The 14604-nt window shown below is 40.1% G+C and overlaps 1 protein-coding gene across 1 annotated transcript in view; it reads right to left on the reverse strand.

The window, feature by feature from the left end:
• Positions 1 to 2105, reverse strand: part of itga10 (integrin, alpha 10) — a 38048-nt gene extending 35943 nt beyond the window's left edge. The window contains exon 1 of the mRNA XM_057834613.1: positions 1643 to 2105. Within this exon, the coding sequence (XP_057690596.1) occupies positions 1643 to 1694 (52 nt within the window). The 5' untranslated portion in view covers positions 1695 to 2105. The remainder of the gene's footprint in view (positions 1 to 1642) is intronic.
• Positions 2106 to 14604: the final 12499 nt, after the last annotated feature.

The raw sequence follows: 14604 nt of genomic DNA on the forward strand, positions 1-14604 counted from the left end.
TGGTGCAAACTTTCTTCAGACCGATGTCAAAGACTGGTAGATGGCTACGAAAAGTGTCTCACTGAAGTTATTTCAGCCAAAGGGGATTACACTAGCTATTAGGTGGTGGGTTGTTCTAATGTTTTCCTCTTGTTAGAATATGCATTTTTGTTGATATATTTGGTTTCATAAGTAAAACAATGTTAATTTTTGTTGTGTACCTTAACATTTCTTAATAAAGAACTAAATATTTAATGGGGTGTCCTAATTTTTTCACATGACTGTATGTGGACGCCAGGTCCTTATGGGGTTAGGTTAAAAAACAAGCCCAAAAATACTGTATTGGCCCGAATATAAGACGGTGTTTTTTGCATTGAAATAGGACCGAAATAGTGGGAGTCATCTTATATTCGGGGTCTAGACATTATACCCATTCACGACGCTAGATGGTGCCAGATATCATTGAAGCGAATGCTGAACTTGAGGAGTAATGTTCTGTCATGACAGATCTCAGCTACTCTCAAGTTTAACAAGTTTGCATTATTTTATTGCAATGTTTATCCTAATTCAGATTTGTTTCAAGACTACAGTTACAGTTAGACCTCACTTTTATGATTAATGCAGTTATTGCAATTTTGTTGTGTTATCGCAATGATTGGTTTATTTACATTTCAAAATCCAGAAGCCATTCATCTACGAATGTGATTGCACTTTAGTTTACATATTTAAACGTTCAGATATTAAGATTTGAATGAGGCAAAATAACATGCTTTTTCTCTCAAATATATTGTTATAATCATTTGTTTCAGATGTGCCGTAATTATTTTCTGTATGAAAATTAGTTTGGTGTTCAAAAAGTCTTTTTTCAAACTTGAGTCTTGAAAAAGAGGGGGTCGTCTTTTATCAGGGCCGTCTTATATCCGGGCCAATACGGTAATAATTCCATGACCATAACTTTTATATGAAATATTCCCAGTTGAAATATACTGAAATGATAATCTATTCTACAGCCAACCTTAAAACGGAAAAATAGGATGTAAAAATTAAAATTGCATTGTTGTATAATACTGTACACACTGTAGTACTGTATACCTGTTTTGAATGTGTACTATTAGGGGGCAAGGCATCACAATGACTGACATCAAGGAATAAACTGAGCTGGCCGGTTGAATGCGAGCAACTGCTCCTTGCAAGTGTTTTCATTTTATATTTGTGAGTTTCCTGTTTAGCTCATTAACACATCGGCGTCCATCGCTGTCAATGGGTACAGTAAAAATCTCAAAACGCAAGGAATTTACAGTTAAGTAACCTTAATCGATCATTCGCTGCCAGCTTCTTCCATTCAAAAATGTTGGACGTCTAGAGCTGACAATGGCAGCCAATAAGTTAATTGCAATGCTAAGATTCCCATTTTCTTTTATCCATGCTGATGATAGTAAGGTCATACGTGGTATTTGAATATGTGCACATGCAAAGAATGCCTTTAAGATCAGCTAGGTCCCTGTCACACAGCATGAAGTTTGAATTAAGTTCAGCGGGCGACACCAGTGTTCTGTGTTGAATTCTGTGCTTTTAGTGTAATAGCTGACGTTAATGACCATCGTAGTCAATTAGATGTTGCAGGGAGCATCATCTTTCAAATTAAAGGTTTGCACGGGGTTACCTTTAAGAAGTGTGATGCACATCAAGGACAGTAGGTAGATACGCAGCTCCATTTGGAAAAACCGATGAGTGTTCTTCAAAGTATTGACGTGTTTAGAAGTTGTTTTCCAGGTTTGCTGGAAAAGCAGTGCATGAAAATCTTTTAAAAACAGTGCAGAGATGTGTCACTTCCAGTGAAAATGTGCTGCAGGGTGATGTCATTCAGGTTTTCAGGTTGGAGTCTTGGTGTGGAAAAATTCAAACTTCAATGACCCATGTTAAACTCCATGAAACAGTCGTGTCCGGCTGGTGAGAGTGGTAAAATCATTGCTATAAATGAGTAAGTAGATGTCAGTCAAGGCAAATCAGTCACAGTGTTTCTCCAGTGTGCGCCTCTCAATCCATAAGTGTGCGTTGATTTGTGCGGTGGTTGTCAGAACAGGTCCTCCCGGCCATGCTCCTCCTGCCAATTGTCCTGTAATCCCACAAAAAAGTCCCCAGTGCGCGCTGAGCCGTTAGGAGCGTGTCACTGACTGGGGAATGAAAGCGCGCCTTTCTCCTGGCCTTCCATCCACCACACTCGTCGTCTTCTCTGGAGAGCGCCAGTTCATGTTGGCCAACCTCAAACCATCTCTCTCTCTCTCTCCCTCCCTCAGTTGCTGTCTCTCCTTCCCTCCCTGGAAGACGCGTTTGCCTTGCTTTTGTCATTTGTGGCTTGCTTAAATATAATGTGTAAAGACGAGCTTTTTTCTGGGACACTGTGGAAGGGAATTTTGGGATCTTGAACAACCTGCATGGCAACCCCAATTCTTTTGCTTTCTTTCTTGCTTTTCTCTTGCTTTCTTTTTGCTTTCTTTCTTTCCACCTTTCCTTCCACCTTACTTTCTTTTGTGTTTGCTTTCCACCTTTCTTTCTTTTTCTTTCTTTCTTTCTTTCTTGCTTTCCACTTTTCTTTCTGTCTGTCTGTCTGTCTGTCTGTCTGTCTGTCTGTCTGTCTGTCTGTCTGTCTGTCTGTCTGTCTGTCTGTCTGTCTGTCTGTCTGTCTGTCTGTCTGTCTGTCTCTCTCTCTCTCTCTCTCTCTCTCTCTCTCTCTCTCTCTCTCTCTCTCTCTCTCTCTCTCTCTCTCTCTCTCTCTCTCTCTCTCTCTCTCTCTCTCTCTCTCTCTCTCTCTCTCTCTCTCTCTCTCTCTCTCTCTCTCTCTCTCTCTCCCTTCCTTCCTTCCTTCCTTCCTTCCTTCCTTCCTTCCACCTTTCCTTATCATTTATTTATTTCTTAAATTTTATTACTGAGATAAATTCAGTTTTACAGAATATTTACTTGTGTATTTGGATTAATCGAGATGCAGTTTTATCATTATGTCAATAATAAAACATTGTCTTTGTGACTGAAAGCGTTTGTGCACAGATGTTGAGTCTATACATGAAATTATAACTCAAACCAATTTATTGAAAATAAAAGCTATTTTAAACATTGTAGTATGAACATCATACTAATCAACAAGAAGCCTTAAATGTGTCATCAGTAAAGGACCTCCTCTTACTCATTTGTCTGTATTTCCACCTTTATACCTTTCTTTACTTTCCATCCATTCATCCATCACTAAAACAGTACTTACTATCGATAAAAATAACCTGTTTGACAATTGCCTCATCTACAGGATGTCAAGGGTATTGCGTCGCAAATACTCTTATGTGGGCAGCAGGCCCAAAAAACATTTGGACAACCTCTCAGTGGCTGATTTTGCGTAACAAAACAGGCAAAGCAAATTTACGTGTTGCACAATTCATCACAAAGTAAAAGTGTCAAAGTGCTTTACATCACTTAAAAATAAGCAAAAATAAATATTTAAAAATCACGTTAAAATCGGCAAGACAGTCAAAAAACAAAACAACAACAACAACAACAACAACAACAAAACAATAGAAATAACAGCACAAATAAATGGAATAATTATCATATGTCATGCAATTGGGTATTTGAACAATAGAGGAAGTTATGAATACACTGTTGTAAACAATAGCATTTTTTTGCCGTAATTTAATACTTATATAGGACAGTATCATAGGCGGAAAATGCACGTTTTTTGTTTCCCATCATTCTTGAGGGGAATTTTAAATCAGGCTGCTTAGAACACTTATACTTTTCACCAAGATCGTCATCCATTGAATATGGTACGCCCGCCAGTGTCGTGCCAGTGTCGTTACCCCAGTCAAAAACTGTATTTCCCCCTGGGGGTGGGGGGTTGGCGGGGGCATATGGCGATAGATTTGTGGCTTCATTGTTTGATCAAATAAATGTGTTTGAATGCAAAAATAAAATTGAAACTCAAAAAAATGCATTTGAAAGCTATTTTTCTTTGAATTTGTTTTTGGATTGAAGTCAATTTTTTTTAATTGAAGAAACTTTTTTGATTGAAGTAATGTTGTTTTCCGTTGGGGCCACATTTTGGCTAGGACATTTGTGTCTTTATTAGTCGCTTCAAACAAAAAATCTATACTTTCAAACGAAAAATCACTTCAATCAAAAAAAGAAAAATTTCAATCGTAGAAAAAAAGTTTTTGAATGCAAAAAAAATATTTGAGATATTTGCATTTGAACACAAGTTTTAATTTAAAAAGTTTTATTTTAGCAATGCTTTTTGCGTTTGGGCCATATTATGGGGAGGACATTTGTGTTTAAATCATTCAATCCCCCGAAAGTTGCTTCAATCAAAAAAATATTTTCAAACAAAGAAAAAGATCATTTGAAAAATAAAATTGCTCTCCCCTATTTTTTTTTTTTAGTTTAAATTTTTTTTAACTAATATGCAAAGCAAATGACTAAGGTGCTAGTCACATGATCTCTTCGAAAAATAATTTTGACCCATTAGAAAAATCTTTGTTCGTTTCATTCATTTTTGTTGTTTACTTTATTGCTTTACAATTCATATATATAGGAAAGTCAATTACATGCAATGACACTTTTCGGCCACCGGGGGGGCTGCCCCCCTAAACTCCGCTTATAGACAGTATATTTCAGCTTACCTTTCTGTTTGACCCTCCCCTCGCCCAACCACGCCTCCTTCACGCACACGAACGACTCGTGTCCGGGTGGAGTCACACACCCCTAAATCTCACCCCTGGGTGTAGGCATATGTATGTTTAACTGTAGGTGTGTATTTCTGTTCATATGTATAAATTGTGTGTATGTACAATATGTAAACTTTTTTTTTGTTTTTGTGGAGAGTGAGTATATGTGTATGCTATTATGAGTGTGTTGGTGTCTAAGCGTGTGTGCAAATTGAAGCTTAAAGGCCGAGTTATACTTCCGCGTCAGACCTACGCCGTCAAGGAAGAATCGAGTTACGACCCTACGCCGTAGCCTGACGCGCACCTCTCAATTTTTCTAACCTTCGCGTCGCGTAGACGCGTTGACGTAGCGAAAACGGACTGTGATTGGTCCGCTCAGACTGTTGTTTCCGGGCGAAAACACCGCCATTGTAGAATAGAATCAAACATTTTCTACACGCAAAAATGCACCAAGCCAACGGGAGTATCATCGAAGAGCAAGTCTCGTCAAGAAATTATTATTGTGACTGCCAAATGGCAAGGTCGGCGATCGAAAAAATAAATAAATGGAAGAACCACCGAGACGTGGGTGGTCGGAATCGAGTGGCCACACGAAGCGGTGACACAGTCGGCCAAAAACTGCCAACTTTTTATCACTTTATGTCGTATTTTTGGTTGGTGCACTTCATCATTTACTGTGTACATATGTTTCAAGTATATGAAGAATAAAGCACAGATTTGGTGTCAAAAGAGTTGTTTTGATCTTTAATTTTCAATAACAGACAGTTCACACACACAATACATCATCACTGATTGAGAGTGCCTCGGTGCTTTTTATGATAACCTTAAAATCAAGCCTCCCAACGCAGTTTGGGAAGTTCCCTAGACGCCAGAAATCTGCTATGGCTTCCCACTGGCTGGTTGTAGGACACGGCAAACAAATCAGGCTGGAGGGCTTTGCAGACCTTGAACGCAGTGCTCGACGCCAGTTTGAAGCTAGCCGCCACAGCTAGCTCTCTCCACCCGAGTCTAAAACTCTCTGTGCGGCATCAAAAGTCGGCCAGACCGCCTCGAAACCGTCTTCTGCGTCGCCTGCCCGTCAACATTTGTATGTTCAATATTTATTCAGTGTTGATGAGCAGAATATTTACTTTCAAGAGTTCCATCTTGCATTGTTTATTTTTTCTCCGACTAGCGGAAGTAGTCAACAATCATGCCCCAAAACCGTACAAACATAACGCCACATCCCTCTAGTGGCTTGGCGGTGAATTACAGAGCAACGCGTTCCCTCACCGCAGAACTATCGAATGTCGAATGACGCCGTAGTCGCTACGCCGTCACCGCAACGCAGGAGTATAACTCAGGCTTAACTCATTAGCTGCCATTGACAACAATCAACGGCCAACCCATTTGAACATTCACTTCAAATAGATTAGACCTCTACTAGTGCTAAACTCATTTAGAAACACAGTTAAAGTTCCTGAGGTGAGAAACTATTCATACATACAGTTATATATTTTGAGTCTGTCATCGTCAGTGGCAGCCAAAGAGTTAAAGGAGCCAACCATTTGAGCACTCCTCAGATCTTAAAGTAATTTGTTCCACAGATGAGGCCAGGGCCGGCCCAGCCTATACGCAGACTATGCAGCTGCTTAGGGTCCCTGACCACTAGGGGGCCCCCAATCTGGCAATTGTTTAATTAAATTCTATTTTGTTTACTACAGTTTGCTTTATTTGACTTTTGTGCGTTTTGATACTTAATTTCAAGCTTAAAAAAATAAAAGTTCTTCCTTAACTTCTTTCTTTTCCTCTTTTAGAAAAAGGTTTGGCGCTATCTACTGTAAGTACTGACAATCATTTGGGGTGAGAAGTTTGAAGTATGCAGTGCAACAAAATCTGATTAATACACAAAATATGGACGTATGGGTTGGATTGCATGTATGGGTTTCACAGTACACTGTGACAAAATGGTGGGCCAAAAATATGGGCCCCTTGGCATTATTTTGCTTAGGGCCCCCAAATGGCCTGGGCCGGCCCTGGATGAGGCGCATAGTAACTGAGTGCCACCTAACCGTGCTTGGTCCGTATCACAATAAACCGGTTTCCGATAACCAAAAGGGTCTAGATGCTCCGTAGAGGTTAAGTAAATCAAGAATGTATTTTAGTCCGGCTGTGGCTTGTGGGCCGGGTGGGCGGACGGGGATGGGGCAGGCGTGGGGTTGGTGGTGCGCCCCCTCTTACCATCCCTGCAGGCTGGTTGATAGGAGCACGGGTGGCCCAGGGGACCACCCTGGATCCCGGAGGTGACGATGGCTCCTTTGCTGGGCTGCGGGAGGAGGGATGGGCTGTGCCCCCCTCCCCTGACTGCCCTCCCTCCCCGGGCTGGCTGGGTGAGGGCCGTGGCCCTGGGTTGGCGCCTGCGCGGTTTAGCTCGTCTGCGTGGCTGTCGCGTGTTTGGTGGGGCTCGCGTACGGCTGGATGTGATTGGGCGGGGGGTCCCGGTGCCGGGACTCGGGGTGGTGCGGCGTAGGGTCGGTTGCCAACGGGCTTACACTCACAATAGATTCACACGATTACTGGGTTCTAGATCACAGAGTTGATATAGACTTCCCCACCCCCCTCCCCTTCTTTCCCTGGTCAATAGGCCCCCCAGTTGGTGACAACCGGAAATACATCTAGCTGACGATAGCACCAACATATTAATAGTTAGTGTAGTGTAGGCGTTCAATGTATTTCTTGTTGTTGTTTGTGTTTCGGTGCTTTCTTCTCTTGTGTTTCTTTTCTTCTGATCCACCATAACCCCTTCCTGTTCGCTGCTTTGTCATAATAAACAAGATATGTTGAATGATCACAATGGGAGTAAGTCATACTCTCAATCTGAAACATTAAAACGTTTCATACCAACCGGACACTTAGACTTCCATTCTCCGTGTCAAACAGCTGAACAGGACAGGTTTAAAAAAAAAAAAAAAAAAAAAAATTAAAAAAAGAATGTATTTTTGTTCAAGCCCATTAAGTGCTTTGTTAACCAGCGGTTAGACTTGATAGTCTATCCTTTGACTCACAGGATGTCATTGTAATGATTTCATGGCCACTGTAATATGGTCCAGTTTCATTGTATTTTCTGCAGCATGCTGGATTAGCTACAACATCCTGATTGATTTTTCGTTAAGACCTGTAAAAATGCCATCTCGTAAAAATGCGCAATTGGATAAGGTTTTATGTTTTCCATGTCTTACACAGACAGAAATTTGGATATGGGCAGATTTTGTGATAAACCTTTAATGGCTGTTGAAGTTTAGGTCTGAGTGAATAGTTTGTTCCACATATGAGTGAATAGTTACACCATGATTTCTGGGTTGATTTGTAGCTGCCAATAGCTATCAAATATAAAAACAAGATCAATTTGGATTTGAAAATACAACTTTTTTTTTTTTACCTAAGTTGGTTTACACAAGATTCAAAGTCGAGAAATTATCGTGTTGTCAAATGTAATTCAATCGGCAGGCTTACAAAATGTGACAATAAATAATATGAGTCTATGACTCAGTACGTGAACCACTGAGAATACTGGACAGATTTCGCTATTGTTCTCTTTGTTCAGTGACCACCTCTTTTTGGCACATTGCTGTCACGCAACCGGAGGTAGCACAAACGTAATGCAAAGCATTTTTTATTATATTCTTGCTCAAGCTGAGTGTCTTAACTTTCTCCAAGACAAATGCTTGAGAGGTGGTTGCAAAAATGCGGGGGATGGCTTCAAGTTAAAATGGCCTATTATGAAGGCTGAGAACGGTCAGCATGAGAATCTTACTGAAACATAAAACATTTAAACCACACCCATTGTTTTAAATCCTAACCCTAGAGATTTTAATAAGTCATTAAAAGTAAAACTGGCATAAGTTCCAATCAATGTTTCAACATTTCTTTTATATGTTCTACAGTAGACACCACAAATTGATGTTTCCCCGCTAGCGTCTAAAATAATGAAGAAGTCAGTGTAAGAGTTCTATAAGGAGCCCAATTATTTCAATTACTTGGCTTCATGTGGGAAGCGATGTTTTGTCACTGAGTGAATTTGTCATTGTAGGATTTATGTCCAAATACATAAAAGTCATCATGTAAATGGTTTTGTTTGCTGTGGAAACCACGCAGGGTTGCTGTTAAACTCAATATTTCTGCTGGCAACAGAAGTTGTGAGTAAATTTAGTGGAACACTACACAGTATTGTGCTATCAGCTTTTGAAGGAAGCCAAACCAAATGAGAGTGCTAATCCATCTGGAAAATCTGTTTTTATTGTTTTTGGTGTCCAGAATGATAATGTTATTGTGTTGTATTTCTCCACATAAGCCTTGTACTGTATTTGATGCTTGATTAATCAAGGCCTTTTCTTGACCTGTGACAACTACCATAATGGTAAGAGTTAGCCTGTTATCAGAAGTTTACCTAACTTATTGGCTGTCATTAACAGTAGTGGTCGGTTTTGACTGAGTGGAGCTAGTCATAATCGATTGGACGTCTATCATCATCGATGACACTGAATCTCTGGCAGCCCTCCCAATTCAAATGGCAGCAAGTGAGTTTGAACCTACCCATTCTACTTTGATAATGGAAGGCTCGACTTATGCTCCACCTTTGTTAATATTTTTCGAATAATTTTATAAATTGTGATTTATTGACCTGTTTTGCACATGCCCCAATCGTTTTAAATAAAACAAGAAATGGAATCATGTTGTTCAAAAGTTTAATTGCGATCAATATCTGCAATTAAAAAGACTGACATACTATTTGTGTTTATATGTACATGTGATAAGCTCATAATGATCAAAATGGATGAACAATACAGTCGCTGACAAAAGTCTTGTCGCTTATCCATTTTGTAGAAACAATTGCTTATAACCTGACTTTTAATTATTCAATTGGTTTCAGAAATGGCTCATATGAAAGCTTAGACCCTCCCAAATGATGTTGAATATACAAAAATATATTTGTTTCACTGAAAAAGATTCATCATTTAATGAATACATAAAGGTCAAATTTTGCCAAGACAAAAGTTTTGTCGCCAACAGAAAGTAGTGTGAAAATTGAACAAAAAATGTACTTCAAATACGAAAATATGTTACATAACATAAGCAAATTAAGAAGTGGTGCTGTGAGATCCAAATTTAATATTTTGTATGACTTTCATGGGCTTTGGCAAGAATTCATACAATTTATTGATGAAGTCAGCAGGAACATCAAAGAAAGCAGTCTTGCATGCCTCCAAGAGTTCATCAACATTCTTGGGTTTCGTCTTCCATGCTTCCTCTTCAAGCCTACGCCAGACATGCTCAATGATGTTCATGTCTGGTGACTGGGCTGGCATCTTGTTCTTCTTTGCCTTGAGGAACTTTGAGGTAGAGATTAAAGTATGTGATGGAGCACCATCCTGCTGCAGAATTTGTCCCTTTTTATGGTTAGGAATGTAAGAAGCAGCTAAGAATTGTTGATATTTCTGACTATTCATCTTTCAGGGTGCAGACAAGTAAAAAACCGTGTGGCATTTGCCAAGGCCCACAGCCTGTCAAAAGGATGGACGCTGGAAAAGTGGCAAAAGGTGGATTTTTCAGATGAATCTTCCATTGAATTACACCACAGTCGACACAAATATTGCAGGAGACCTACTGCATGGATCCGAGATTCACTCAGAAAATAGTGAAGTTCGGTGGTTACATCTTTACCAAAATCACGGTCTGGGGTTACATCCAGTATGGGGGTGTGCGAGAGATCTGCAGGGTGGAAGGCAACACAAATAGTCTGAAATAATAAATCTTAGCTGCCTCTTACATTACTAATCATAAAAAGGGACAAATTCTGCAGCAGGATGGTGCTCCATCGCATACTTCAATCTCTACCTCAAAGTTCCTCAAGGCATGTCTGGGGTAGGATGAAAGAGGAAGCATGGAAGATGAAACCCAAGAATGTTGATGAACTCTGGGAGGCATGCAAGACTGCTTTCTTTGATGTTCCTGCTGACTTCATCAATAAATTGTATGAATCCTTGCCGAAGCCCATGAAAGTCATACAAAATATTAAATTTGGATCTCACAGCACCACTACTTAATTCGCTTATATTATGTAACATATTTTTGTATTTGAAGTACATTTTTTGTTCAATTTTCACCCTACTTTCTGTAGGCGACAAAACGTTTGTCTTGCCAAAATTTGACCTTTATAACTTCATTAAATGATAAATCTTTTTTCAGTGAAACAAATATATATTTGTACATTCAACATCATTTGGGAGGGTCTTAGCTTTCATATGAGCCATCTCTGAAACCAATTGAATAACTAAAAGTCAGGTTATCAGCAATTGTTTGTACAAAATGGATAAGTGACAAGACTTTTGTCAGGGACTGTACATTGTAGTATTTCCTTGTAACAACAAAATCTGTGTCAGCCCTTCTGCATTCGGCAACTTTAATATTACAGTGGTACCTCTACATACGATCACTTCGACACACGATCTTTTCGACATCCGACGTAAAATTTGAGCCGCCATTTGTTTCTACATCCGACGAGTTGCTCGAAATACGACAACATGACAGCACTGCAAACGAACGCACGGTGGATTTTCTTGTGTGAGAAATCAACACAGTTTTCAAAAAAAGTTGATACAGTTGGAGAAACAAGGAAAAAAGTGATGCTTACCTTTGAAATGAAGATGCAAGTTATAGAAAAATATGAGCTTGGGGTGCGCGTCCCTGAACTGGCTCAACAATACAGCTCCATGGTCCTCTTCCGACCACCGTTCGCCACTATTTATAAGTTAAGGTGACAATTATTATTGTGGTAACATTGCCAAGGAAATCGCCAGCTTCGTCACGTTTTTATCATTTATTTAAGAACTTATCCAACACAAAACGCCCATTGTCTTAAGCAGTTGACCGCTCTCAAGAAAACGAAAGTATTATCTCTACCGCACCGACCTATCTCACTGAGACGTCACCTTCGCGGTGCGTTCAGGGACAGTAAAAAGTGTCCGCCATATTAGAATCCGATTCGTTACATTATTTACAGGAATAATTATTAATTCTTCTTATTATTATTATATTATTCTGAATTATTTATTTATAACTTATTTGTTTTTCTATGTTTAATTGCCATTTGTAACAGTGCCAGCAGTATTTATTAAGAATTTAGTGTATGTTTTTAGGCTTTGGAACGAATTAATGGAATTATAATGTATTCCTATGGGAAAATCCTGCTCGACATACGACCATTTCGACTTACAAACAAGGTCCTGGAACGAATTAAATTCGTATGTAGAGGTACCACTGTATTTGTAATTTTGCCTCATTTTGGTCACTCAAGTAGCTGGCGTATCAATCTACACCTCACCTCAACACAAGTTGACAGGTTGTTATAATTTTGTCCATGAATGATCAGCGGTGATAAGAACAAACATACAATCTTTTAGGTAGATCTTAAGATTTAAAGCAGATCATTAACTTATTGTCCGCAGCTGGTTTCGATTTGAGGAGTATGGCGAGGTAGATCCACATTGGCGCTTTGAAGTTGGACGCTGTTCAAAACATTCCACTTCCAACCATATCTATGGGCACTTCCAGGATTTCACGCACAGCACAGAAAGTCTTGGAGTATCATCTACGTGTGCTGAATCCATTTTTGGAGATTCCATGGGTTCTTCTGGTTTGATCTTGCAGTTTTAACTTTGTCAACACACTGCTTACTTCAGTCACACTTCATGTTGTTCTGTCTAAACCCGAAATTGGGAACAGAAATTGTCAAAGATGGCACCGCCCCATGTTTCGCTGAGGAACAGTTTTATTTCCATGGCACTTTAAGCACGTAATTTTTAAACGAAGTGAAACAGTATAATTAAATAAGTCAATTATTTTCCTTCAAATACTGGTTCATCCAGAACGCATTTCTTGCAACGTATTCCAATTTCGTTATAAATGCTGTATTAATAGAAAAAGTTTTTCAGAAATTTGAGTTCGCTTTTTGTCCACTTGGAGGTGCTGTTGCTTTTCTAAACGAGTCAGTCTGTTCTCCAGCTCAGTTGTTCAGGACTGATGACCTGTACTTCTCCCTTTTAGCTCATTGGAAAGATTACCCAGGGCTAATTTCTTCCTACCTGCCTCATGACGGTCACCTGATGTCGGTCGGTGTCATCATATGCCCTGCAGGCAATTTGTTGCGACGTAGCTTGAAGTTACGCCGTGAGGAGGATGAGGAGGCTCATCATGTGCTAATGGATTTGTGCCAACTTGGAGGATGAACTTCATTATCTGTGACTTATGTGTCCAGAAAGATGGGAGAAGTATGATGATTGCATGAGTCACTCGAGGCTGTATGTCGTTCTCCTGAACGTTATTGCTTAACTGACACTGTTGTCATTAGTGTCCTTGCCTTTATTGCTGCCTGTCCCTTCAGGCCATCTCCAATTTGAGCTTTACCGTTTCCTACTAGATGTGCTTTCATCAACGCCCATTATCAACGTACATTTCACTGCACTTTGCAGTGAGACTAAGCGATATGGCATTTCAATCATGGCTTTTAAAAAATATATATTCAGACCTTGCAATTTAGATGGCCATCTCTGCGCACTCATGCTTCTTGGCAGCTTTCTGCACATTCTGTTTCTTGGATTGAAATGGCGTCTATGTCGGTACATGAATACAAGGCCCTGCGTGCAGCCTGTTTCCTGCCGTGGGAGACCTTATTGCCAAACTATGCAGCTGTTGGACAAACAACTAAGTCATTGCACTGTGCCAGACAGAAAGGGGAATATTGGATACAGGTGGATGTTGTACTTTACTAGGCCAGGGTTCTGGTTTCCCCACTCTACTCTTAGGGGCCCTTTGAGGTGTCTCGGTGAGAACCTGTCCAACTAATTCGGTTCCTCACCGTCGTCTTGGTTAGCATGTGTATCCCTTCCCCCAAGGGCTTAGGTTTGGTCTCAACATTGGTAGGGATAATATACTATAACAGCATAACCTGCATGTACACTTTTTGCTGGGGACGGGGCATTAATAAAACCCAACAGATTGGGTGAATGGGGGTCAGGGGTTCATTTCTCACAAATATGAACCCAATTAATTGATAGGCTAAATGATCAATGCAAAATATATCTGTATCGACGTCATACTGCAGGTCATAATGCACGAATCCGATTTTTTTTTTCGTGTTTTTCCGACTCGAGTGAGGCAGTAACTTGACGGTCTGAGAGGGACAAGTCGCATAGAAGTGGACCATTTCAAATCCGATCTGGGTCACTTTCGTATGTGGTTTAAATCTGATATGGACCACATTTTTCCAGAATGTGGTGGCGGTCTGAACTCTCAAGTCCCCAGAAATCGGAATTCATGCAGCAATTACGTCAGCAAAGAGCAAGAGCGGCATGCAAGACTGCAGCGATGTAGCTGTTCATTAGCATTAGCTCCTAGCTAGGACTCGGCTTTTACTACACAGGAGGCGGGCTTAAACACAGTCATAAAAAAATACAATGGAGAAAGAGATATGCCTGATAATGCGCGGTTTCTTACTGTTCGCCAAATGAGCAATATTTCAGTATTGCTTACATGGTCGGTGCAAACTGATGCACACAGTGACACATAAGGCTTATGTGTGTGCATCATGCACACACAGTGCGTAGTTATTTGTTTTGATGCTTCTGCGCATGCGGGTCAGTTTGCTCAGCACTTGCTGGACTGCGAATTAGTGCGCATGCGTAATACTTGAACGGGCTCAATGGACAAAGACAGTTTGAATGGAAACGCCAAAAAAACAGATATGACAAAAAAAATCGGAATTGTGCATTAGGACCTGCAGTATGAACCTAGCCTAACCAGGTGTATTGGTTCAGGTAATACACCATTCGACTCTAACCTTTCTTTTCAAAAACTACGAAAGAAACTTCCAGAATAAATG

The sequence above is a fragment of the Corythoichthys intestinalis genome, chromosome 4, assembly GCF_030265065.1.
Source record: "Corythoichthys intestinalis isolate RoL2023-P3 chromosome 4, ASM3026506v1, whole genome shotgun sequence".
Taxonomy (NCBI): domain Eukaryota; kingdom Metazoa; phylum Chordata; class Actinopteri; order Syngnathiformes; family Syngnathidae; genus Corythoichthys; species Corythoichthys intestinalis.